The sequence below is a fragment of the Uloborus diversus genome, chromosome 6, assembly GCF_026930045.1.
Source record: "Uloborus diversus isolate 005 chromosome 6, Udiv.v.3.1, whole genome shotgun sequence".
Taxonomy (NCBI): domain Eukaryota; kingdom Metazoa; phylum Arthropoda; class Arachnida; order Araneae; family Uloboridae; genus Uloborus; species Uloborus diversus.
The window spans coordinates 136,808,007-136,833,622 of NC_072736.1; the positions used below are offsets into that span (position 1 = coordinate 136,808,007).

General features: G+C 35.8%; 1 protein-coding gene across 6 annotated transcripts in view; it reads left to right on the top strand.

Annotated features, from left to right (window-relative positions):
* The window catches only part of LOC129225076 (transducin-like enhancer protein 4), a 246,657-nt gene that overhangs the window by 198,593 nt on the left and 22,448 nt on the right, over window positions 1-25,616 (top strand). For all 6 annotated transcript variants that reach the window (XM_054859625.1, XM_054859628.1, XM_054859629.1 and 3 more), the window contains 5 exons: window positions 20,091-20,189; window positions 21,763-21,816; window positions 22,579-22,719; window positions 23,751-23,859; window positions 25,248-25,390. In XM_054859625.1, the coding sequence (XP_054715600.1) occupies window positions 20,091-20,189; window positions 21,763-21,816; window positions 22,579-22,719; window positions 23,751-23,859; window positions 25,248-25,390 (546 nt within the window). The remainder of the gene's footprint in view (window positions 1-20,090; window positions 20,190-21,762; window positions 21,817-22,578; window positions 22,720-23,750; window positions 23,860-25,247; window positions 25,391-25,616) is intronic.

Here is a 25,616-nt window from a genome sequence, read left to right on the forward strand (position 1 = left end):
CCCACATTTTAAAGCGGAATAATTCTAGAGTACGTGTAAAAAAGAATTTGAAGTCGAACAATAGAAATTGGCGGGGGTGTGTAGTAGACTCTCTGGAGAGATGTTATACATGATGGTAGAAAAAAGACATGCCTTTTATCCCGGTAAATACCGATGCCACCTGCTTGGGTTTTCATGGTACCAAATCTGCAAGATCGCATTGTGCGTGAGAATGGATGGACATTCAAATCCTGATCCCTACTTCCCGCAGTGAAACCAAGGACTGCTTTTGTGGGTTTCCCTTACCTTCTACCCCCCATTAAAGCTGGGTTCCCTTTTGTATATCTTCCCATGGTGAGAGGATGAATATCTCCTCTTCCACACTCAGGGGGTTCTTGGTAAGGGTCCCTGACACAAGGGTGATTCGGAGGATTCGGAGGTGCCCCCCTGACAGGGTCTTGAAGGTTTCGTCACGCCCATCTTCTGGCGCGGAGGGGAAGATTCTAGAAGGGGAGGGGGAGGTCTCGAATCCTGTTCACACACACAAGCGCTGGCTTCTGGTAGTAACGATGATGAATATTTCCCCATTTGTACTTACCTTCCTATGATGAATGATATAGGACAGATGTTTTGCTAAATGCAGTGGATGAGTAGTAGTCTTCATGCATGTAGTTGGGAGGGGGGGGAAGGCTTGAAGTGGCGACTTTTCTGAGTGAAATCTGCTCGGTATAATTAATGAATATTTTGTTCAGGAGAAAGATTTTCAGCTACACTAGGTGCTCAAGTATAAATCAATTATTAATTATTTTAAGCGAAGGGCCCCAACTTTTTTTTTTCTCATGTGAAAATTTCGAAGACACTTTTTCAATGGGATTATTTTTCTGTCAGTTTTTTTTTTTTTTTTTTGAAATTGGTAGAAAACTCCATCATTATCGTTGGCTTTTAGCAAACTACAAAGATCAGTTATTTATAAACACGCTGCTTGGAAAACTGTTAACAAGCAACGTTGTTCCATGAGAAAAACTTGTTTCGATTAGTCTTGATTTTAGCAACTTAGATTTCTCTTGATTTCAACTGGCTTTCAATCGGATTTGTCCGAACACGAATGTCGACCGTGAGTTGAACTATACCATTCATAAATGCGTTTATTAATCATCAAAACTAAATATGAAATTTATTTGTCTCGTGATCATAGGTCTATAGTACGCAATTTCAATAGCAATAACTAACTCTGCCAAAATTACCCCCTGGAAGGTTTTTTAAAAATTATTATTAAAACGATCCTTACATGTGTATAAGCTATTGTTGTAGGATTAGCAATAATGTTAAACCCAATGCCTTCTTGGGATGGTGTTACCCCTAAAACCAACCTCTGCTGTGCCACTGAGAGTACGTAATTTGTAAATAATTTTTATACACTGATTTTTGCTTTAACTTAAGAGAATATGAAACGCGTATTTAGGAATAAGCGTTTGTTTTGTTGTGCTTAGTTTCATCCCAAAGGGTTTCTTAGATGGATTTCAGAATAATTTACCTGGGAAATCTCTTCCCGATATAATTTGTAAAGAAAATAGTTGTCAGATCATATCGCAGGTGGAGGATTGTTCAAAAAAGGGGCCGATTTATTTAATTTTATGCATCTCCCAAAAAACTTCTAAATTTCTAAAGTATTTGTTTTTTATTCATATAATGCTTTATACTACTTGAGTGAACTGGGGGGGGGGGCGTATTTCACCCATTACCCCCCCCCCTGTTTTTACACCTGACGAACATGGCCAAAAAAGGAAAAGTCACACCCAAAACCATTCCTCCTGTAATCTCTCCTTTTATACCTTTGCTTCTCGATCTATTCTTCAATTTGCGGCATTGCCACCTCTTGATCCTCATTAGACCAATCCGAGGAAAAGGAAGTTGTTAGCGGGAAAAGACAATTTTTAACGGCTCCCTCGCCCTCAGCAGAGAGACTATTGGGCGAGGGGGGCTGGCAAGAACCGTTCTTGTGGAAACTACCCCACGGTGAGAGTGGGGGGAGGGGGTATAGCTCCAAGAAGTGGCGGCCCGACGTGTCATTAACTCATTCGATGAGGAGGGGAGGCTGAGGTTCGGTCGAGCGGAACTGATGGCTCGCTTCGTGAGTTGGATTCGTTATCTCTCGCCCGCCTCGTAAAATCTCGCCGTGACGCGAGGAGGGGGAGGGGGAAGCTGTTAGCCGACCCCCTCTCATCTTCAGAGGTCGACTTAGCTCCATAATTCCAGATTTGCTATTTAATAGCTTGTTCTCTGCACTTCGCATTGGGATTTTTTTTTATATTATTATCTGGTATTTATATATATATATATATATATATCTTTGTATGGTGTTTTTTCAACTCTGGCCTAGGTCACGATTTAGGTTTAATCTTCGATGCCCACCGTCAGACAATTTGTGCCCCCTACTTATTTTCCCCTTTCAGTAATGCTGTTTGTGCAACGCCTTCTAAATGAATCTAGACTCTTTTCAAACAGGTTTTTCTTTTCTTGGCCATCCCCCCCCCCCCCAGTATTCTACAGATTAGGTGAAAGTCGTCTAGAATTAGCTGCTTTTTTCCTCTCTGCTGTGCACTTTTTTTTTCTATTAACCTGTTTTACGGTGGGTATTATTTATGAATAATTCTAAGGAATAGTCACGGGTGTAATTTTTCTCTCCCTGTATGTAGTAATTTGTTCTCAATCTAGTTTGTTACTAAAAGAAAAAACTCGCCACCAGCTTCATTTGTCTACTTCATTGTGATGTATAATTTTGGTTTTTTCGACATCAGTTTCATCATTGTCCTCCCCTCCCCCGTAAAAAAAAAAAAAAAAAAAAAAAAAAAAGAAGCAACGTTTTTTCCTCCAATAAATACATTAATTCAAAATGTTATACATGAGGCAACATTGTTTGAAACAGTTTATTTTGTATTCCTTGAAGTATCTATTTTTTTTTTTCTCTTATCGCCTACAGACCAGGGCCTGGTTAACACACAGTCCTGCAGGTCTATGGACCCGGGGCAGTGGGCATCATAATTTTAGAGACACCAAAATATGTCTTTTTTTCCTTCCCTTTTTTGTTAACTACTATTTTGAAAATGTACGAATTTTCCTGTAAGAGAGGCAGTAAGAAGTGACATTTTGTTAATTCAAACGTTTTGATGTCAGGAATGAACTTAAGTCTACATTCTTATATTTTCTTTTGATAGCTCTCTTACCTCTTATTACTAGTGTTTGTTTTGAAATAAGTAATTGATTTCACTTATTTTCGAAAGTATCATTTTGAGGTAATTATCTTTATTGCATTATATAATATCCAAAACGTGCAATCGATAAATTCAATCCCTTCCAGACGGGCGTACACAGAGAGGGAGAAGGGACACCTGTTGGCCCGGGTCCGAGCCTGAAGGGAGTCCCGCACGTGACAGATCATGTATTCAATTCAAAGGTTGAACGAAAATTTTTGCTTCAGCAATCATACATATGTTTGACTTCTTAATCAACAAAATTTTGCTCATAACCGCATTAAAATATCATTTTTAATGAAAAATGTATGCTGTCACGTGCGGGACAAACTATCTCCTTTTCTGTGGAATGAACCAATATTTTAGTTACATTAACGCACACAAGCGACATTATCATTTCACTGATTAATTAAAAATATAAGATATCTTCCAAAAAATATTTTCTTCTTTATAAAAATATCACTAATTGTTATTGGCCCCCAGAAGAACATAAAACTGCGCAGGGCCTCTAAAAATGCAATGCCACTGGCTTTTAAGTGTAAATCCGCCACTGCTGATTCTTGAACTGCCGTTTTCGTTCTTGGCCTCGAGTAAGTTGAATCATACTTTTTAATTTTTGTATTCATCAAAATAAGCACTATCTTTTTTGCAACGATTTTCAAATATTCAAAAAGCAAGTTGGTGATTAAGTAGCTTCTTGTTCAATCTACAATGTGCACCAAAGCATCTCATCTCGATTTCAATCATGTGTAACAGTTCGTAACCATCCTCATTGTTACTTAACCATGTTAGGCAAGAAAACAATAAATAAACAACACAATTCAAGCAAGCGAAACAAGGTTATAGAGTTAAACCAAGTTTTACTGCAATCAATGTTTATTTAGGCTAAGCTTGACCAGGCAGCTTAGAGATGATGTACATTGCGCTCTGATAAGTCAAAATTGGCTTCGATTTGATTTATATTCATTTTGGTTTTGTGTTCGTTCGATAAAATGGTAAATTATTTTCATTGCCATTTGTTGTGTTTTTCAACTATGAAAACCTTTTGAATCAGGCTCAATCTTGCCTCCGTAGCGGTGTTAGAAATAAGCAGACGTCAGTTGCATTTTGTATGAACGCCTAGATTTCCAACCCTAAGTGCCACATTTGACGCCTAAGTTTTGTATCACATTGAAGCTTTTCTTTCCTGACTCATTGTGATTAAGACCTGGGATTAGTCAGAAGGATAAATTTGCAAAAGGTTTTTTTTAAATACAATCAATTATTTTCTCTTAATCTTTTTTTTTTTTTTTAACTTCCTTTGACAAAAAATCAAGTATTGTATTCGCGAAAAAAATTTCACTCAAAAATCGACCTTAATTTCCATTTTACTCACCCCCGAATGAATATTGAGTTTTTTTTTTTTTTTTTTTTTCGACTCGACCACACGTGGATAAGTGCCTAAGAATATATAGACACGCGAAATATCCTAAATGACGATTCCCGAGTTAATTACAGCGAATTTTATCGTGACGTCTGTACGTGCGTATGTCGTATAACTCAAGAGCGGTAAGTCCTAGAAAGTTGAAATTTGGTACGCAGACTCCTAGTTTTGGTATGTTTTATCAATATGCTTTCAGCAGTAAGTAGCATGCAGTAGTGCATATCGGCAGTGACTTTAATTTAAAAAATGTTACTTGGATACATATATACTGGATTCATTTCAAATGCCACCTAGTTGTTCGTTTTTGACTCCTAGAAACTCACACTAGGCGCCATCATAACGCCGTGAATTAAATTCAATATATCAATTATAATTTTGAACACTGGTCCGTAGAGAACCTTAGGGTGGTTTTAAGCCATATTGCCGGGGTTAATATGTACTGAATTTTGTTTGTCTCTTATAACCTCCTCCTCTGGGTGAACATTCTTGGTTGTGTATCCATGCCAAAAAACAACAAGAATTGGTCTCGAATCAATTTTTTTAGCAAAAAAATTTATGATTGAGTGCACTGAATTGATCAACTAATCAATTCAGTGCGTTCATTCTAGGCGCTGATTAATTTTTTCTGAAACCAGGGCTTAATTTTTACTAAAAGAAGTGTAGGATCCCAATAGCCCCAAGAACTTATTTTTGCGCGAAAATATCTTTAATTTCGATTAAATATTAAAATTGAATAGAATTGAGAAAAGTGCAGGAGCTCCTGTGCAAATTCAGATTTGTTTCAAACAATACTTTGAACAAATACAAAAGCAGCTCAAGCAACTTGAGACAAATATCATGTCAATGTGTTGGTGCGTGTTGATAGTTGTAATTGAAATAAGGGAAACACTGATATTGGTGGCATGCGAATTGTAATTGGTGTAAAATAATTCAAAAATTCCTTTCGATAAATTGCTAATACCAAATAAGTAATGAATATTAGGCACATCATGCTAAAACATTTGTTTTCTGCATGTAATTGCAATGACGTGAGGTTTTTCATTGGTAACAATGCTTGCTGCGCTCGTTAGATAATACCCGTCAATTGTTTTTAAAACAATGTCTGTTTTAAGCCCGTTCTGTGTAGTTAGATCTTCATGTCAAGGCCATAACATTCATGATGCTGGTTTTCACAAATGTTCCTCTACATCCTCATTCTCTTTTTTTTTTTTTTTCTTCACCGAACATGACAAAGATTGGAAGGGAGAGAGAGAGGAAAAACGAAAATGTTGCCATTATTCGAGCTTAGTTGTTATTTTGCGGCACTTGGTCGGCCCCTTTCACATTTTTTTTTTCTTCTCTTGTTGTTACTCGCACGTTAGACGTTCTAGCCAATAGGAGGAGAGGGAGATCTAGGCATACCACGTGGTATTTTCTCTTTATAACAACTTCTCCCCTCTTTTCCCCCATACCCACGTGATTGAATCCGTTTCGAAGGATGGAAAAAGCCTGGGAAACAAAATGAATGGTTGTGGCTGGAAGGTGTTGAATCATTAACTACCGTAACAGGATTTTCGACTCCCCAATTTTGAGGCGGTATTTTTTCTGTTCCTTTTCCCCTGCTTCTACCTACCCCCTGTCATCCCCTAGTACTCTTTCTTCGTAGTGGATTTTTCTGGAATTATGTGTCGCTCACTGATGATTCCTTGTTTCTGTTATTTAAACACATCTCTACGGCTTTTTTGGATGATGTTGCGTGAATTAGAAGCTATGCCCTAAGTGACAAAACTTTTTTTTCTTTTTTTGCGACATTTTTCTCGAGAATCGGCAATAAATTTTGAACTTGATTTTTTTGATAAATGAGAAGTAATCTCGTAAACGGGAATAAGATTTTATTTTCGAAAGTATCTTGTAAATCCGATCATAAATCTATCATTCTCTTGAAATACAAATTGTATTTACAATGCTATAAAGTTTGTTTTTTTTTCTTTTGGCTGCTAGCCGAAGCTTTTTTAAAAGAATGTCCTCACAAAGTTGATCGCCATGTTTGCCAACATCTTGGCAAATCTGTGCAATTACATTTCGTTGCTTTCAGCTTCAAACTCGGTTGAGAAAAATCGTTTTTACTGGTTTTTACGGCTGTTTGTATCAATGTGTTTAACTTGGAAAACGAAGTTGTTTGTACACGCCTGATTAATAGACGCTCCTTCTCCAAAATAATATTTTCATCCCACCTAACAGTGTATGTTTCTCTCTCCCTTTACTGTTGCATTTCCAATTATTTTACGCAATGCATTTTCTTTTTTGACCTAGACTTAATGTGTGGATGAACAATTACTCTTTTATATGACTTACACTCATAATTAAAGCAATTAAACTAATCATTTTCTATACATGTTGTGGCAGCTTATTTCTGTCTAGACTAAAGCTACGAAGTTAAAAATTATTTTGCATTTCAAAAAAATGAAAGAAAAAAAAACAATTTTTTAAATTATGTTCTTTTTGCTTTTTTTACTTTAGTTGTTTCTCCTTCAATACATTGTTGCACTTTCTTTTTGAAGTAGAATTTAACTTTGCATTTACAACAGGAGTGCAGGGCGCAGGAGCCCTATTGTTATCAAATCATATTTTCAGACTTAAAAAGTCTGAATTCTCGTCAAATATGTCAATATTTGCCTAAATGTTAAAAGAACAGCAGGAACTGAACTCCTGCGTCATTCATGTAAATCAAGCCCTCATTAACACTACATTTTCCATCTATAGTTTAAAATCATAACTTGTAAATATTTGCCTAAATGTGAAAAGCACTGCAGGAACGGAACTCCTGCGTCACCCATGTAAATCAAGCCCTGATTAAACAATACATTTTCCATTTATAGTTAAACATCCTAACTTGTATTGAAAAGGGGCAAAAGAAAAAAAAAGTGAAGGCGAGCAGTTGCTCACTTTCACAGATATTGAGGCGAATTTTGAACATAGCATCTCAGTCTTAAGAATTTTCAAAATAACTTATCTTCTCAGGCTGGGACTTTGAAAATGATAGCATAACATATTCTACGCTCCCACTGAGTTTAAACGATTGCTCCAGAAATGGAAACGCACCATCCGGAGATTGAATCCTTAAATTCGGAACAGTAACATGTGGGGAAACTCATCAGTAGATCTTTACCCACTATCTATCTACATCAACAGGGGGATGATGTGAAAGAAGTTTATTTGCTATTCCGCCATCCTCCCCTCAGCAGTCAGCTGTCGTGGGTGTTCAATTCGTAATTGATCAGGTGACAGGTTCAATAGGTAATTGATTGACCACGTGGTGCTACTATTGTGTTGCCCTAGCAGATGGTCCATGAATTATTCAGGCTTTCATTTACATGGCGCGGTTCGACGTGTAAAGATGGATTCTTCTTTCCATCCGCCTAGGCATTTTGTTCTCCTTGGCATGCGTAATTTACGCAAATGAATGATAGGCATTTATATTGGGTGGCCGGTTTAGGATGGGGTTAGAAGACTTATTTTTTCCTGAATTATATTTCATTATTTTTCTCGAAAAATTTTTGTCGGTTTATTCTTTTTGTGTCTGGTTTTGGCAATGGTGTATCATGAATTATATTTTACCTTGTATTTATACATATTTTATTAAAATAAAATGAAAGCTAGCTCAAAATTTGATCCTGACATTTTTATTTTTGTAATGCTTCTTGCAAAAATGTTTTTGAAAAATATAACACTAAAAAAACTTAGGCATTTTGTTGCGAAGCTGCTATTGTGATTGATGCTTTGTGATTCCTCACCTTCAATAATTTTCTTTGTTTAAAATGTTCAAGAAATCAGTTAAGTATTATTATGCAAAAAAATTCCTGTGAAATAATTCAATTCATAATTTTACAATCTGTATGAAAGATATTTTTATTATTTTCAGTGTGGCTTTCAAGTTCAGTTGCTAATGTCTATACTTAAAATAGCAATCAATATTATAACTGAGGCTTGGGGGGGGGAGTTGTTACTCAGTGCTAAATTATTCGTGACTTATCAGATTGAATTTGAAAAGGGCATTCTTGTCTTGTGGACAGGTAGGTAGGTTTACGTACAATTGCCAGCTGACTAGAGGAGTTGATGGTGTTGGCGTAAAAATATCCGTATGTTTGGTAAAAGTTAAAAAAAAAAAAAAAAAACCAAATTTTGTGTGAGAAAGTTCAATGGCGTAATTGCCAGCACTGGTACTATTGGTGTGAACATTTGCTGATGTGTCTTTTAGAGCGCCACATAATCTATCTTTTCTGGAAACTTCAAAGTAATCGTGGTTCTTATTAATGTTACGTTACGCTATCCTGCATCAGAAACGTTAAAAACATCAGCACGCGTCAGTATCTCGACAATAAGGGTTTTCAAATTAATATTTTAAGCATCAAATTCCAACGATTTCTTGTCGTCTAGAATATGCTGGAAAATTTACCATCAGAAGATTTGAGCGTATCAAGAACTTTTCTATTGCCGTTAACAGATTTTTAAACGGCAAGAGTATATTGCGAAAGCGAACAATTTGCTTCAAATGGTACACAAGAACTTGATAGAAGGGCTCTCCAGATATTCTTCGGAAGCGAATTTTCATTGATTCCCTTGCTGCATGTTTCCGCCAGACGCTTATAGTCTTTTATGAGCTCTTTCCATCGAGCACAGCTCCCATCAAGTGATTCTTCTGCTGCAAACCCTTTCCCTTATTCATTTATTCCATTAAGCGTTTGTTCGATTCGAATGCCTCCTTGGGAAAGGAAGAAGGCCATCCCACCCTCCTCCTTGGAGGGGAAAGGGATTCGAAACCGACAAACGAAGCCGCGGAGCAAAAGCCCATTTGAGTAAAATATTCATTTGACCGTCCGGAAAAGCGATTACGCAGTTCTTCCTTCTCCCCCGCGCACACACATACCATCTAAAACTAAACGACGCACGCAGGACGCTGGCAATCTCTTCTCCTTTATAATCCAGTTTGCGTGGTAAATCCAAAAACGGTGTCTTCCCCAGTTTCCTCCTTTTCGGGAATGGAAATAATGGAATGCCATTCCCTCGCTGTGTGACTGGTGGATGGGGAGGGCTCCGTTCCCGCCCTCGCATTCTCTCAACCCCATCCGAGATTACTCTCGTCCTTCCTGCTAATGACTGTATTCCGTGACTGCGTTCCAGGCATAGCTCGCTAAGTGTGTTAAAGCAGGGGCTCCCTCTTATCCACGCTACTGCTGACCCTCCCCACATCGATCACGCCTTCGTTCGTTCGTGGCCACCATCGTTGGCGAATTAATCGATGATCTCTTTCCCAACAGTACTGTGCACTTGGTGACCCGACCCTTCTTCGAACCAGGCTCAAGAAGTGATTGGCTGTTAATTCTATTTACTCTGGAAATGGTTAACTTCGCCAACATCATTGCATGTAATCATCAACATCTTGCTGAAATGTTGTTGTACTGCCATCTGTTGACGTCGATAATGACTCATATTTATCAATTTGAGCTCTTGCAATTGTTTTCGTCCATACTGTGGATTAGGTAATGATCTTGTATGTCACAATTGGTGTTGGTTTTAAAGTTGGCTGGCTCTACCAATGCTTATGTGGCGTACGTCAGAGACTATACAATGACAATCCCACTCTACCGCTGAGCCTTAAGGTCTTTTTGGTTTAGTGGCAAGGTATTGGGATCTTATACCACAGGTCTGTGTATTAAAACCTGCCCCGGAGTCACCATGCATCGCTCACTTGCTTCCCGTAGTGTTCTGTACAGGAACCAAAGCTTGTGTAAAGACGCAAGGATGCTAAAATTCAGTGTTTAACCACCTGATATTATTTGAATGTCTTAAAATATTCATGGATTTTAGTAATTGGCGTTTTTAATTGGTGTTGTACGAATTGGTGCTCATCAGTCATTTTCTATCATCAGTTGACAGAGATGCTGTCAATCTAGCATTTTTGTGCTTCAAAGTTGGATATGAATGTAAAGGAAAAATAACCAACTTTTTAGGTTGATTAATTTTGTTTGAATCAATTTTTGCCATACATTTAAATTTGGGATCGTTGATAGCTCACATGCATTAGGGCAACTGGATTTCAATATGGTATGGTAAACTTTTATCCGTTAATAGCACTAATTTGTAATAAAACAATTTTTGATGGTCCAATAATTGAGAATTTTCCCTGTTGAGTTTGAAAAGTTAACCCTATTTTAAACGAATTGCAAAATACTTATCCTTGTAGAAGTTTTTAGTCGGATTATATAGTTGGCAATAATTTTTCAAAGGTCTAAGAATTGACTCTTATCGATATTAACTTCTCGTGATGACATTTCAAGCACTCGTCATTAGTCGATAACCCCTGACGTCAAAGTTCTGATGCGTGTTTCCCAGCAATTGACAACTTTCTGAAGAAGTCCGAAAATAAACTTCATGCTCCGAACTATTAAGCCATCCTTCTTTTTCTTTACTTACTAAAACTATCGAATCTCAATTTCATTAGTTATGCGCCGATGAATCATCTGAAATTGCTGCCATAACTAATTCATTTTGAATCTCAAAGGATGATTTTCTGTCTGATTGAAAAGGAAAAGAAAAAAAAATGCATTGACTAGTTGGTGAAAAAAGATAGTTGTCATATTGGCATTTGTATGCGCTTTTTCGTAAGACATGTTTAGTTAAAAGGTTCAAGCATCGCGACGTTAAACGCTTTCGAAATGGATTCCCGCCGATCGATATCGACTTTGCAATGCTTATTACTTACCCACGAGAGCGGTGTTTTCATCGCACCCCTTTCACCCTCCCCCCCCTTTCCTAAACTTAATGAAAGGCCAGATCAATAATCGAGTGTTCTTGTCAAACAAACTAATAACAGCTCATCCGCTTTTCATGCTGTTTCCACTAATGACGATTAATCTTTGTTTACACGGCTATGTTTCTGTCTCTCTCTCTTTTTTTTTTGGGGGGGGGGAGGATTTCCATCAATACACCTTCTATCGTGCCGACTGGGTTTTCACGATATCTGTGTGTATATTACATTATGTATTTGCACGCCCTTGATTAAGCGACTGCAAGAATACATTCAAATAGCTCGGGAATGGGAATTTTTCTTGGCAAGTATTCGTGTTTTGAGAAATTGGGGAAAGGGACATTTCTGGAGAGCGAAATGAATTAGTTGCTTCAGCTTGTGATGGCATCTTATCAAGTCAAAAGTTCTTTTGGGATTTGGCTGGGAATAGATGGTTGAAGGTTGAGCTGCTTCAGTTCGGTGTGTTTCTTTTGCGTTTGGTCTCATCCTATTTGTTGGTAATTAAGTATTGGAGATGGATCGATTTCATCATGTGGTGCTCCAATGGAAAGTATCGAATCTGATATCTGATGAAAATATTTTAATTATTTGCGCAGCAGAACAACTAACTTCAGTTTCTGGAGAAAAAAAAATGTCCAATTCAGTTGAATATGTGTATGAGTTTGCCCTACTCCCCCCTAAAAAAAGGGGAAAAACATCAGTAGTTCTTCTTTTACTTTGTAGTTGTTTCAGTAGTTTAGTAAAGAAGTGTCATGTGTATTATTTAATCTATTTTTTTGGCATACGTATCTGCAAAAAATTTAATTGTGTTTCTTTAAATTTCTTGTTATGCTGGAATTTTAACATTAAGTTTTTAAATTTTATTTTAAGCCTTTATTTATTTACTTTATCGTTACTCTCTCAAGTTGAGTTGCCTCTCCTCAGACTATTTTAAATTGTTGACCACGTTTGATACGGAATTTTTATGCATATGGATTGAATTGGGAGGAACAAATATAGATATTTTTTTTTATAGTTTGATGCGATATTTCTTTTTTCTTCGCATCAGGTCCCCCGTTCCTACAGCTGTAGTGTAGAACGTTTTAGGAGTGTTTCGGGGGCTCGTTGATTAAATTAAGATTTTTTATGAAACCACCTGAATCTTTTTGTTTTTCTTAACGTAACCCTTATTCTTGCTGGCAATTTACATCTGCATTACGATGTTGTCGTGTTTTAGTAACTTAAAGTAGTTCTCAAGAAATCAATTTTGTGTCGTTTTTCCCAACACGTCTCCCGTTTTCATTGTACATTCGAAACTCTTGCCATTTAATCATTAAATCAGAATATATTTTGGCTTGATGATTTTCCTTTTTGTTTTTCTCAATTACTATTTTCTAACTTTGTGGCAGGAAGGGCGGAAGAAATATAAGGGATAATGCTTCAGCAAAGCTATCCTCTCTACACCAGCACCTCCGGAAGCGCGACTGAAAGCACTTCTTTGTTTTTTCTTCTACTCGAGAAGGAAAAAAAAACTCGACTGTTTTAAAAGACGAATGGTTTCTACTGTCTCCCCTCCTCTCTGAAAACGATAGTGTAACATTAATGTTTACCATAAACTGGCCTCTAGGGGTGGAAAGAGAGAGAGAGAACACAGGAGCGCTCGAGTGTGGAGCAACAGTTGGTGCTGTGGGGAGATCGGGCGACAGATAGCCGCGTCACTTGAAACCCCCCTCTTGGGCACACGCCCGGAAACGCATATATATATGGAGGGCTCTTTTATTTTTCTCCCCCTCGTGTGAAGGAGGATTCTGCCTGCCACCCAACGAGTGGGGTAACCTTTCCTTTGCGAGGGGCGATATAGGGCGTGAGAATTGACTGTACCGAGGGATCTGTTTTCGAGGGAAGGTTGAAGTTTCTTTGGTTAGGGTTGAATGGACCAAGGTCAAGACTGTGGAACGAGTTTCGTTTTATTCAAGTTCCTAAAATAATTTCTGGTTGTTTCCTGCGACATGAAGCCTTTTTGACCTTAATTTCAGGGCTTCGGAGTCAGACAGATTTTGGGGTAAAAGAGTCGGAGTCGGGGATTTACATATTTTGGGGCAAAAGTGTCAAGAGTCTTGGGTTTTAAATTTCAAGAGTTGGAGTCTGTTATTTACCCTCGAAGTTCGCAACTCTGCCAGTGCTTGCGAAGTCGGGAGTCGGACTAATTTAGGGTATAGGAGTCAATGTCAGAGGCTCTAAAATTCCCGAATTCTGCTGAATTATGGATGACAATTTAGATTTTCCTTTCATTTTTATCTCTTTGTTTGTATACAAAATAGAGAAATGCTGTTCAAAATAAAACTTTTTAAATTTCTCCACTAGGCATCAGTAGAATAATGTGTTTTATGCTTGTACCTAACCTCGAGCATCCGACGACGATTTTAATAACAACTCAACGATCGATGATTTCGATAATGAATCACTACATCGTGCTATCATTATTCAATAAATATATCTGAAGATATTACATTATGTATCGACAATATTTCATTTTCAATATCTACTGACAATGTTGACATTGACACTAAGCAATATATGTTCTTAATCTGTATACCTAGCGCAGTCATCTCTATACCTCTCTGTGCTTTCCTTTTTTTTGAGGGGGGGGGGGGGAGGGGCATAATCTATACATCCTGTAAGAACTTCACTTTCGTTTTGCAGCATATTTTCCTCCGAATAAATTTAGAAATAAGCCTTTATTTGATCTAATTAGTATTCTCTACAATTTTTACAAAGAATCGAAGACGTTTGACATTTCCCGGTGAATTTTCAGTTAATTTCTGTAAACATTCTCTTTATATTCCAAAACCAAAATCGAGCATTCGAGAAATGTCAAAGTATCCTGCGACACAAGTCCCATCTTATTAATTTGACAAAGCACCCGACATGTCTGACCTTATTTTTTTTTAACTGTAATTTGTTTTCTTTCAGTCATACTCGTTAGCTATGTGCATTGCTCTTTTTTTGTGTTTTACTTTTACTACGTATGATGTGAATGTAAAACATAACCTATTACAATCCATGATGTCTGTTGAATATTCATTGCACTTATATGTCCTTCTAACTGGCAGACGCTTCTGTGTAGGATGCCATCTGCAAAATTTGAATAACTACATAATAGTGTTATTCGTGCTCCCCCCCCCCCCGAAAAAATTAATCGATGTTGCTAAATTTTGGTAGAGCTTTGTCTTTTAACATCAGTTATTAGTACCCGCACAATATTTTTCTTCGTGAATACCCAAGGACGTGTATTTCTGAGGACGGAAAGATTAATTGAAATTCATTATATTACTCTCATGACTTTTCTCATATCACGTTCTGTTCTCTGTTACAAAAAGGCTGAAATTATTTGAAATAAGATTAAAAATAAATAAATAAAGCGGTTTCCAGCATTAAAAGTAGTTTATGTTGAAACTGGCAAAACTCAGCATGGTATAAAAATGGCACAATATTTCGTAAATGCTTCGAAAATTGTCATGTTTGCTTAACAACTTCTATCCAGTAATTAATTTTGAACTTGAAAGTGACGTTCAAAATTTAAATTACTTTGGTTTGAAAATGAATTCTCTTTTTCAAATCGGTTTTTATTTGCAGTTATTGGGATATCTTAATGGCTCAAGTGGTTCACATGCTAACAGATTCTTATGGTGTTTATTTTTGCGAAATGCTTGCCTATGATGCCTTTTTTTTTTCAAACTTGTATTGAGGGACGGCGGAAATAACCTATTTTCAAGGCTCTGTCAGATAAGATGGATATTGAGCCTTGAACTGCTTCGCGTGAATACGTTCTACTTGAAATGTCCTCAAACGGAAAATCCCGATTCCACCCTTCCATTTCGACATGCTCCCCAGAATGCATTCTCGGAGATTTGTTGCAGCTAGTCATCGACTATTCTTCCATGGGGACACGAAGAGGGGTAAGTAAAGGCAGCTGTCGCGCCTGGCCACCCCATAGAGGAACCTAATCGCTTTAGACATGCCCTTATGAACACTGTCCCTATCCGCCCTCCCTTAGGGCATGGGGAGATCAACTCTGTAGAATTTATCAGTACTGCTCTCTGTTTAGAAATAAAAGGGCCTCTCACACAAATATGCTGATGAGGACTGGCAGCGAATGTGATGTTTATCCTCCTGGATGAATCTATTCAATCGCCAAAGGGCTCTGTGGCCCTGACTTCGTTAGCAACTCTACACCGAAGGCTTAGCTGCCTTATAAATTGGATGAGCTGAATGGATAAGGCTTACCTTAAATATTGTAGCATCACTTTTCAAACATTGCATAGGTAATTTAATATTTAAGCCTGAAATTTGACTCACTCCATTATCCTCTGTTGGATTATAATAAGTTGTCCAACTGTCGGTTCATTCTGCCCACATGAAAAAGTTCAGCTGGTTAAACTGTGTGGATTACCATAGCACTTACAAATAGACGAAACTATGGATTTTATTTCTGTTTGAATTAAAATTTTTTTATAATGTATTATTGTTTTTACTTACCACGATCAAGTCAATTCCTTTTTTGTTTTCTTCATGGTAGAATTGCAGTAGTTAAAGGAAGAGATGAAAGTTGCAGGACCTGATTATCGTACAATCTCGAGCCCGTGGACCTGGGCACAAATTTTACAGGCACCAAAAGAGAATACATTTTTTCCTTTTTCTTTCTTTTTTTGTTTTGAAAATATTCGGAATTTCTTGTGACACGGGCACCAATTTCTACCAGACCTGGGAACCTTTGGTCCCTGGAAAGTTAGATTCCCTAGCTTTTAGCTAAAAGTGCAAGATATTAAATTCGTTGTTCTGTTTTCATTTTTTTTTCTTTCGTAAAACCTTTAGTTTTCGTCTCCCTTTACGACTGATTGCCCTTCAGTCCTAAGTATGCTGTCAGCATTTTGCCGCATTCGAACCTTATCCTAATCTGATGCCAAGAGCTATTTTTCAGACAGGGAGCTTTTTAAGGGGTAACGATATAAATTTTCTCCCAGATATAAATGTTTCTATCTTGATTGCCATCAAAAGGAATGCAAGACACTTTCGCATTCCTTCCACTTGAGCGTTTTTGCCAAGTTTCCCATTCGACTCGGAGGCATTTCTTTAAAATCATATCAGATAGTCCATTTACTTGCGAAAACGTAATCTCTTCCCCCTCCCCCCCCCCTCTCTGGACCAGGAGGCGGAATATTGGCATGGCTGGGCCGCTTAAGCATTAATGAAGTCCCAGGAGTGTTACCAAGCATTCCCTTGGAGATTAATGACGGGAAAGGGAGAGAAAAATGAAGACTTTTCTCCGTTTTTTGTTTCCTCTTTTCCTGATACATTTACCTTAAAGCATTGGTGGGGGATTGCTCTAGAGACATATGTGGAAGAGTGGAAGTTGGGACATTCGTTCTTCTTCAATATGGCTCTTACATCACAAGAAGACATGAATTGATCTTGACTCATTTTGTTGGTGTCGTCAATAAACAATGTTTTGTGCATGAGCAAATCTTCAGAACTTACCATTGGTATCTTCTTCAATTTGTTTAATTTTAATGAAGGATCAAAATCAAATGATTTTTTTCATACATTTACCTAAAAATTTTGATGATGGACTGCTCTAGATGAGACTTAAGAAGTTAGGATGTTCGTTCATATTTGATTAGCACTTACATCACCAGAATTGATGGTGACAGAGTATATTTTGTTGTTGTCGTTTGACACATGTTTTGTGCATGATCATGAGCGAATCTTCAGATTTACCATTGGTATCTTCTTCAATTTTTTTTACTTCAATGAAAGATCATAATCAAATGCAAAAAGAAAGTTTGCTGCAGATAGCCTCTGTTTTCCCCTCTTTTCCTGATACATTTACCTTAAAGCATAGATGGGGAACTCCTCTGGATGAGTGACATATTATGTGGAGGAATTGAATGGAAGTTGGAACATTCGATCGCCTTCAATATGGATGTTACAACATCAGAAGAAGACATTAATCGGAACATATTTATTTTGTTGTTGTAGGCAGTAAAAACTGTTTTCTAAACGAATCTTCAAAACTTACCTTTGGTATCTTCTTAAATTTGTTTTAATTTAATAGAGGGATAACTAAAATTAAATCCTTAAAAAAAAATAAAAAAAAAATCGGTTTGCAATAAAGCGGCTTTGTAATATTGCCAGTTAACTACGAAAATTGAGAGTAAATGGAAGTGTGTGTGTGTGGGGGGGGGGGGGGGGTCAGTAGGATATTCAATTCAAAACCCTGCATAGATGTTAAATCATTATAATTAGAACCTGATATAGATGCTCATGCTTAAATAAGTTTTAGCTATCTCCTGACAAAAAGCTTCCCCTTACATCATAAAATATGTACATTGGTATGATTCTAAAACCATTCATGCAAGTCTGAAAATTAACTTAGTGCTGTTGTTTTCGGTTTTGATTGATATATACATATAAACTGTAAATAAATAGAAAAGACAGGAATTATTCCTATTATTCGTGCCTTGTGCAATTTGAGTTTGAAATTTCAAAGCGGAATATGTCAGCAGGGCTCGAAATTATTCTTCCTTAAACTTCTTTCTGCGCGCCACTTCAAAGCTTTGCTGTAGAATAATGCATGAGAAGTCTCTTTTTCTTCTCTTTCATGTTCGTATCCCTCTTGGTGGGAAACTAAATTACTTCCGAAGCGCTGCGTTTGTCTTCTGACAAATTTTAAAAACTTAGTTTCGCCATTTTTCCCTGGAAGACGGTGAATTTTCCATTAGCAGAAAAATCGCGGATTTAACTTCTACCCCTGCGAATATCTCAAATTAAGTGAAGAAAAGAAGGGAAAATATACAATTGTAACTCTTTAGAAAGAAGTTGAAATCTTCGCTGCATTCCGAATTTCTCATCATAAAGTTTGTTTCTTTTATCTCAGGAGAAGTGCTCTTCATTACAGCCTGTCTTTTATGGAGAATTTTATATTTAATTCCATTGACAAATATTGCAATTTACGTTTGTGATATTACAAGATTTTGTTTGGTTGTTTTTTTAAAGTGCGTTTTATCAGTTTAATGGAAGCAATTTGTTTTTGGAATCTTACCATGTCTTGCCAACTGTTCTATAATTAATAATTCTATCTGGTCGGAATTTTAGTTAAAGTCTGCTGCCAAAAATATTTATTCAATCTTCGAATTCATGTCACTTAAAATTTAGATTAATTCTAATTGTATGACAAAAATTTTCCGCAGATGCTTTGACTTCTCTGTTGCTGATGACATATACCAATCAGCATTGGTTGGAGTAAATATTTGCGTACGTCCAGTGGGGCGCGCAGCGAGGGAAGTTTGGAGGTCAAACTCCCAGAACCTTTGGTTTCAACACTTCCAATCGTAACAGGGTAGTTTATATACATGTACGAACTTTTGTTAGTGACCTTCCCTGCGATGCAGGTCAATTTTGGCTGCGCTAAATGCGTGCGTAAGATTTATTTTCCTCTGAATGAAATATTTCTGTAGTGAGAGTAATTTTAGGGAATCTATGCTACATGTTACAGCAGATTTATTTTCCCCTGAATGAAATATTTCCGTAGTGAGAGTAATTTTAGGAGTCTATGCTGCATTTTACAGCAGATTTATTTTTCTCTGAATAAAATATTTCTGTAGTGAGAATAACTTATAGGGAGTCTCTGCGCTGTATTTTACAGCCGAATTTATGTTTTGATCTTTAAAATCATCGGTTTAATAAGGAATTAGCGATTGCTGGTTTTGTTTCAGAAAAAAAGCGTATGTTTTATTTTCTAGTGTCTGACTAAGGTCTGGAGACGCAGACGTCCTATTTCAAATGTGCAAGAACACTTGTTTTTTTCCCCAAACCCGTCCAAATCGCGAAAACTTGGGCCTCGCGAAATATATATATTTTACATAATTTTTCGTTTTTGTATAAAATTCGCGAAACTTACAGCTCGCAAAATCACCGTTATGTTCACTTTCGTGAGAATTACAGGTCGCGAAAATAAGTTCTTTTAGAGTAGTTTGTTTATGACTTGACATATCTTAGTGGAAAAATAATTATTTGTCCATTGCCCCACTGTTGTTTCTCAAATCGTATTAGTGTTGAGCTGTGTCGTATAGCACTCCACCGCAGTGTCATAGCGAGAAATGTTTCGTGTATGTGGGGGGGGGGGGGGGTCATGACATTTTTTAATATTAAAGGAGGAAAAGTGCAATTTTAGGTTCTTGCATGTGTGTTCATACGAGTATGTTCATTACCCCTCACTCTTCTTGCTGCTTATTTCCCCTTTTATTTACCAATCACCCTCTCTTCATCTCCCCTTTTTTGGTCGCGGGGGGTGGGGGGGGGGCATTTTTTTCGTTTTACTTTGTGTAGCACCCCAAAATCCTGATTTATTATATCACATTGTTTTTTTGTTTATTTTTAAAAGTGTGGTCCATTATTTTGTAGCAGTTATGGGGACAATCCCTCATGGGGTATTATTGGTTGTTGCTGTTTTTATGCTCTTTGATCCCAAGAGTTTTAAATCTCTCTCTCTCCCCCCCCCCCCCCCCGCTCTAATTCCTATTGTTTTATTTATTTCTTGTTACTTAGTGCTAGTTTTTTATTCAAAGATCTCTCTTGCTTGGTTGATAATTTTTATCTTTTTATTTTACAGCGAAATTCCATATCCCCAAACGACAGAGAAAAATTTAGGAGATCACCTGATGTTGATCATGAACTTAAAAAAAGGAAAAAAGAAGAAAAACTTAACATGGTGAGTTACTTGTTTATCAAAATCAAAGTGTTAATTTTAAAAAAAAGAAGAAAAAAAAAATCTTGAATTGACCTTGAAGCGAATATTTCATGCTTTTTAAAAAAAATATCTCTTGCATTTTTATACTTGTTTGCAATTTAAGTCGTGTTTAAAGCCCTCTTTTAATCTTCAGACATCCGTTTTAGGAAAACTAATTTAAAGTTAAATTACAGCGTTAAATATTTATTAAATAATTATAAGTATTCATTTGTATATTTTGTTATAAAAACTGTGTTCTTAATTATTTCCTATTTGAATAAGAGTCTTTATTATCCAATTGTACACACAGTATCATGTTAAGTTAAATGCACAATTAAACACAGGAAGTATAAAACATTATTTAATTAAAGGGGAAAAAAAGAGCCTAGAGAAATACAATATTTAACCGAATTTTTATTCAAATTTATGCAAATATCAAAACTAACTTCATTTCTAGAAATGCTTTCTTTGTTCAAGCTTTATTCAAAATGATTGGGGGAGGGGAGGGGGACTCAGTTTTATTAATTTTTTAAAACATGTTCAATATTGTAGCTTCTTCAAACACAAAAGAAATTAATCAGGCCCCTCATTAAAAAACATCATTATTGTTCAGTAAATTAAACATAGTGAGAAATACCCATTGTCTTAATTGATTAATTTCAAATACTAATTGAAAGGTTTTTTTCCCCACTCAATAGTTTTAAAGAAAATGGGGTTTCTCTCATTTTTCTTTGAATATTGCCATATGCCAGGAATTAGCCAAAGTAGTTTTTACTCCTACTTAAATTTTTTCATTTTTAATTACATTACTTAAAAGAGGTGAGAAGGTTTATTTACATTCCATGTTACAAATTTTTAATTTTTTTTCTTCACACTATGCAGAGAAAGAAAAAGGGGAAAAAAAAAACATAAACCTCTTACTAATTAAAATCTTTATTAAGATGGCTAATTATATTGAGAAAAAAAATCTTGAATAAAACATTTCATTTGATAATTTAATTATCATCCATTCCAGCGTGCATTAAATAGGCAGCCTAGCTGTAGCATTGTCCACCCTATGTTTGATTAGTTGCAGCCAGATGTTCTCTTTGTTTGTCCAACTTCTTAAATGTTCCCTAAAAGTAATTAAGATGTTGCAAAGTATCTTTGTGTTGCTATAAATTAGAAGAGATTTCCAATTTTTCTTATGTAATTAAAAAAGCTTCTAATTTAATGGAATTAGTATATATATATATTTTTTTTTTCAGTGGAAAAATACTCTTTATGAAAAGTTGTTCATAATCGCTGACTAAATACTTTTTATACTATCTACTCTTTTTCTTTTCATGACACAGCACTTTAGTGAGTTCTTTAGAACAAGAAGTGCAATTTACATTTTCCATTTGTAAGCAGTGGTGAAAAAAAGGGGGGGAAAGGTTCTGCAAGTGCTGATTTAATTAGCTATTTTGCTTTGCTTTTCTGTTTTGATTTGGAAGTTGTTTTCTTTGTGATTGGAGCTGGTACTATTGTTTAAAAAGGGTAAAAAGTGACACTCTTTTTCCTTTTTTTTTCACAGGACAGTGATGGTGAAAAAAGTGATCAAGAACTTGTTGTAGATGTTGCAAATGAGGTAAGGTGGTTTTATTGCTACTTAAGCCTACAAATCCATTTCTTTTTTGTTTTTTTAATTAATTTTATTAGTTGAATAAATTAGGGATTTTTTCAAATAAAAAAATGTTTTAGAAAAATTGCATTACAAAACTTTATGTATATTTAATTTCGTGAAAGTCTTTCTCAATGTTTTTAATTACAGCAACTTTACTTCAGTTTTCAAATGCAGATTTTTTTTTCCTCCAGAAAAAGTAATTTACATTTATCGGGATCATATAAGTTAATTTGGAATAAGATTTTAAAAGAAAGAAATCTTGCAAAAGTTTCAATTTTCCACATTAATCCTTTTTTTCTAAATCATGAAAGAAAGTTTCATTCTTTTTACTTGAAAAACGAAAATTTAGTTTTTAAAAGACATGATAGTTTTTAGATTTTTATGTAATAGATGTCAACAGCAAAGATTCAAATTTAATTAAATTTTAGTAACCATAACTTTTTACAGCTTCAAACTAATAATCTTAGCAATGAATAAATATTTATTTAGTAGTTTAAACGAATTTTTATTTATTAACTATGCTGAAAGCACATACTGCTCATTATATGTGGCATAAACCATGTATCCGTTAAATGGCCATGTAGCTTGAGTAAATTCAGTTTTATACTTTTGTTTTCTCAAAACAACAGACGCTTAAGAACTTTTGTGCGCTATTAGCTTACATTTCTGCTTTATATATTTGTTATTTTGTTTATCAAAATCTAAATTTTTGAATTTTCCTTTCAGGATTCTGTTGGTCCTCCCAATGGTGCTCCCAGTCCTCGTGAAAATGGTACCGATAAAGTAGTGAAAAAAGAACATGGCTCTCATAGCCCGCACAGTAGTATCTCGTCCAATGCCAGTACTCCTTCATCAAAGCACAAAGATGTAAGCAAATATTTTGCCTCACAGATTTTATTAATTACTAGTGGTATCCGCACGGCTTTGCCCGTAATAGAAAAATTAAAAATTCTTTTGGTTTGCCTGTATATTTACAAATAATGTATTGTGAATTTATCGCCAATTGGCTTGCCCATCTGACGGTTCCACGTTATGATAACTTGGTAATTTACTCGTCCATCTTATGATAATCTTGCTCGGGGAAAATGTTCTTAAAATTGGAATAGAAAAAGAACAAAATCGAATTTTTGAAAAATCGCTTCCAGGTGCACACCCCCATGCTACAAACTAACTTTGTGCCAAATTTCATGAAAATCGGCCGAACGGTCTAGGCGCTATGCACGTCACATAGATCCAGACATCCTCCAGACAGAGAGACTTTCAGCTTTATTATTAGTAAAGATAATTTTCAAATGAAATATTGTTTGGCATTTAAATGCTGCTTAGCATATAAGCATATATTTGTATGTAAAGTCATACGTTTATGACAGAATAACCGAATGAATCGGGAAGTTGAAAAGATATATGCATGGGTTAGTTGCAAAAGAAAAAATATACTTTTCAAAGAAAAAAATTCTTTTAAAAAATGGCCAGAAAGAAAAGCGTGATTGAACTTGTTGAACATGACACATATCGTCGACACCATGCTAAACTAACGGAATGAAAAACCTCAAAAAGCGGTTTTGCAATTCGATGGTTCACTGTAGTACTCAAAAAGGGGTACCTACTGGTTATAACTACTTTAAACTAGAATTTTACACATCTATAAAAATTAAAACGTTGCAAATAACTAATCACATCAGGTAGGAAAAAAAATTTTTTTTTGGCTCTTCTGAAAAGTGCCAATTTTCACATTCATTAGTTTAGCATAGCGCCGACGATATGTTTGTTTTGATTAAAATATTGTAACTGTGATCAATAGGCATTACAAGCATAATTTGCTATTTTATGTTTTATGTATTAATTTGTGATTTTAATTTGAACTTTTAAATTTATTTCATGGTAATCTTCTCTTTCAGAATGAAAAGTCGACTACCCCAGTTCCAAAATCTGTTACTCCTACCAGTTCTGGTGGCAGTACCCCTGGTTCCAGTGGTATCAAGTCTCTTCCTAAAGCACCCCCTTTGGGTGAGTAGCCTTTTTTTAAATAATTTAATTTCAACTCATTCCAAAATAAATGGGAGATTAATATTGGGGTATCATCATTATATAATCTTTTTGAGTTGATTTTTAGTTGTTTTAAATTGATTGTGGAATGTTAGAAGAACACGAGAAGTTTGAAAACATGAAAATTTGTCTGTGGAGAAATTTATTTTCGAATCATAATTTGAGACAGTTAATTAATCAAATAGTAAAAAAACTAAAGGAATCGAGAAATTTTTAAAGGTGCAAATAGCATCTAGTCAAATTGTTTCCAATGATAAACAAAGTGGTTAAAGTTGAACAATATTTTAAAATGAAAACATTTCCTTATCAGAAATACATTTTTTTTAATGGAGTAAATTTTTACCTTCGTGGGAAAACTAAATGCAAGATGCTGTGATGGGGCTATCTCATATATTTAATACAATCAATCAGATGTAATCAAGGGACATTGTCATGCATAAATGTAAAATATATAGTAGGACCTTGTTTATGCAGCCTTCGTTGACCTGTATCAAATTTATAGATTTGCACATTTTTTACATTCATATATACTATAGTTTTAAATTATAAAAGCTACCCTACGCTACAAAGCAACTTTTAGTACGTCAGATTTGCTTTTTATTTTGATTTAATGTACAGCTCCTGCATAAATTGTACATGTACTTTGAGCTTTAGCCTGACACTGCTCCAGCCGAACCATAAGCGAAAAAAAAAATAATGTAAGTAAGCATTTCGATGTAATTTAGTTATAAAATATTGTTTTTTATCACAATAAATATTAATTTTAAATTGTGAAGCCGGACTTAAAAGTCTTAGTATGTATAACCGGGAGCAAAGGAGAGCCAGAGGGGACATGATTCAGTTGTTCAAATTTATCAAAATGGATTTTATGTTTGCATGGAGAGCAGGACCAGGATTTAGTTTTAAGCCATTCAAATCTCAGGCTATACAGGAAATAAGGTAAAATTACTACTTTAGTAGGATGTGGGCACTTGGAACAGCTTACTGAAAAAGGCTGTAATGAACAAGGGGGTGGATAGCTTTAGGAGGGCCATTAATCTTCATTGGGTCCTCATGAACGGACTAGGGCCAGCGTAGCTGAACCCAGGGTCTGTTGCTGGTAGTCTCATTTGTATTTATCTTGTTACTCGTGTTATCCGGACTTTTCATTGCCCGGATTGCTTTTGGTCCCAATTAGTCCGTATAAAGATGGTTGCTGTATTTTGTGTAAAGAGTTACAAGGAGCTCCTTTATCAACACATTTATTTTGGAAAGTTTTGAATTCTAATTGAACAAGTGAAATTTTTTTTTTCTTAATCTTTCAAGAAGAAAAATGCATTGAATATTTTTTTTGTATTGTTTCATTCCAGGTCCTACTTATCCATACCCTCTTCATGGTCCTGCAGCCCATCCAGGTCTTCCTGCTGATCTCAGTTCGAGTGCAGCTGCCTTCTCTCAGGGAGTCCTCCATAGCAATATGTCACCTGCCCTTAATAACTACTCGAGGACTTTGGTAAGTATCTATTGACTATTTTTTTTTTAGTTTGCTTATTTTGTTGAGAGTAGTGGGAATCCTCAGTGGAAACAATTGATAGTATAAATTGTTTTTAGGAATATCGCTTCTTATCAAAAGAGGGGAGGGGGAGCAAGGGAAATACCAAAAGTCAAAATGTAGGAATAAAAGAATGTTGGTCAAAAATAGTATGGGGACATTTACCTCTTGTGAGCTATTAAATGCA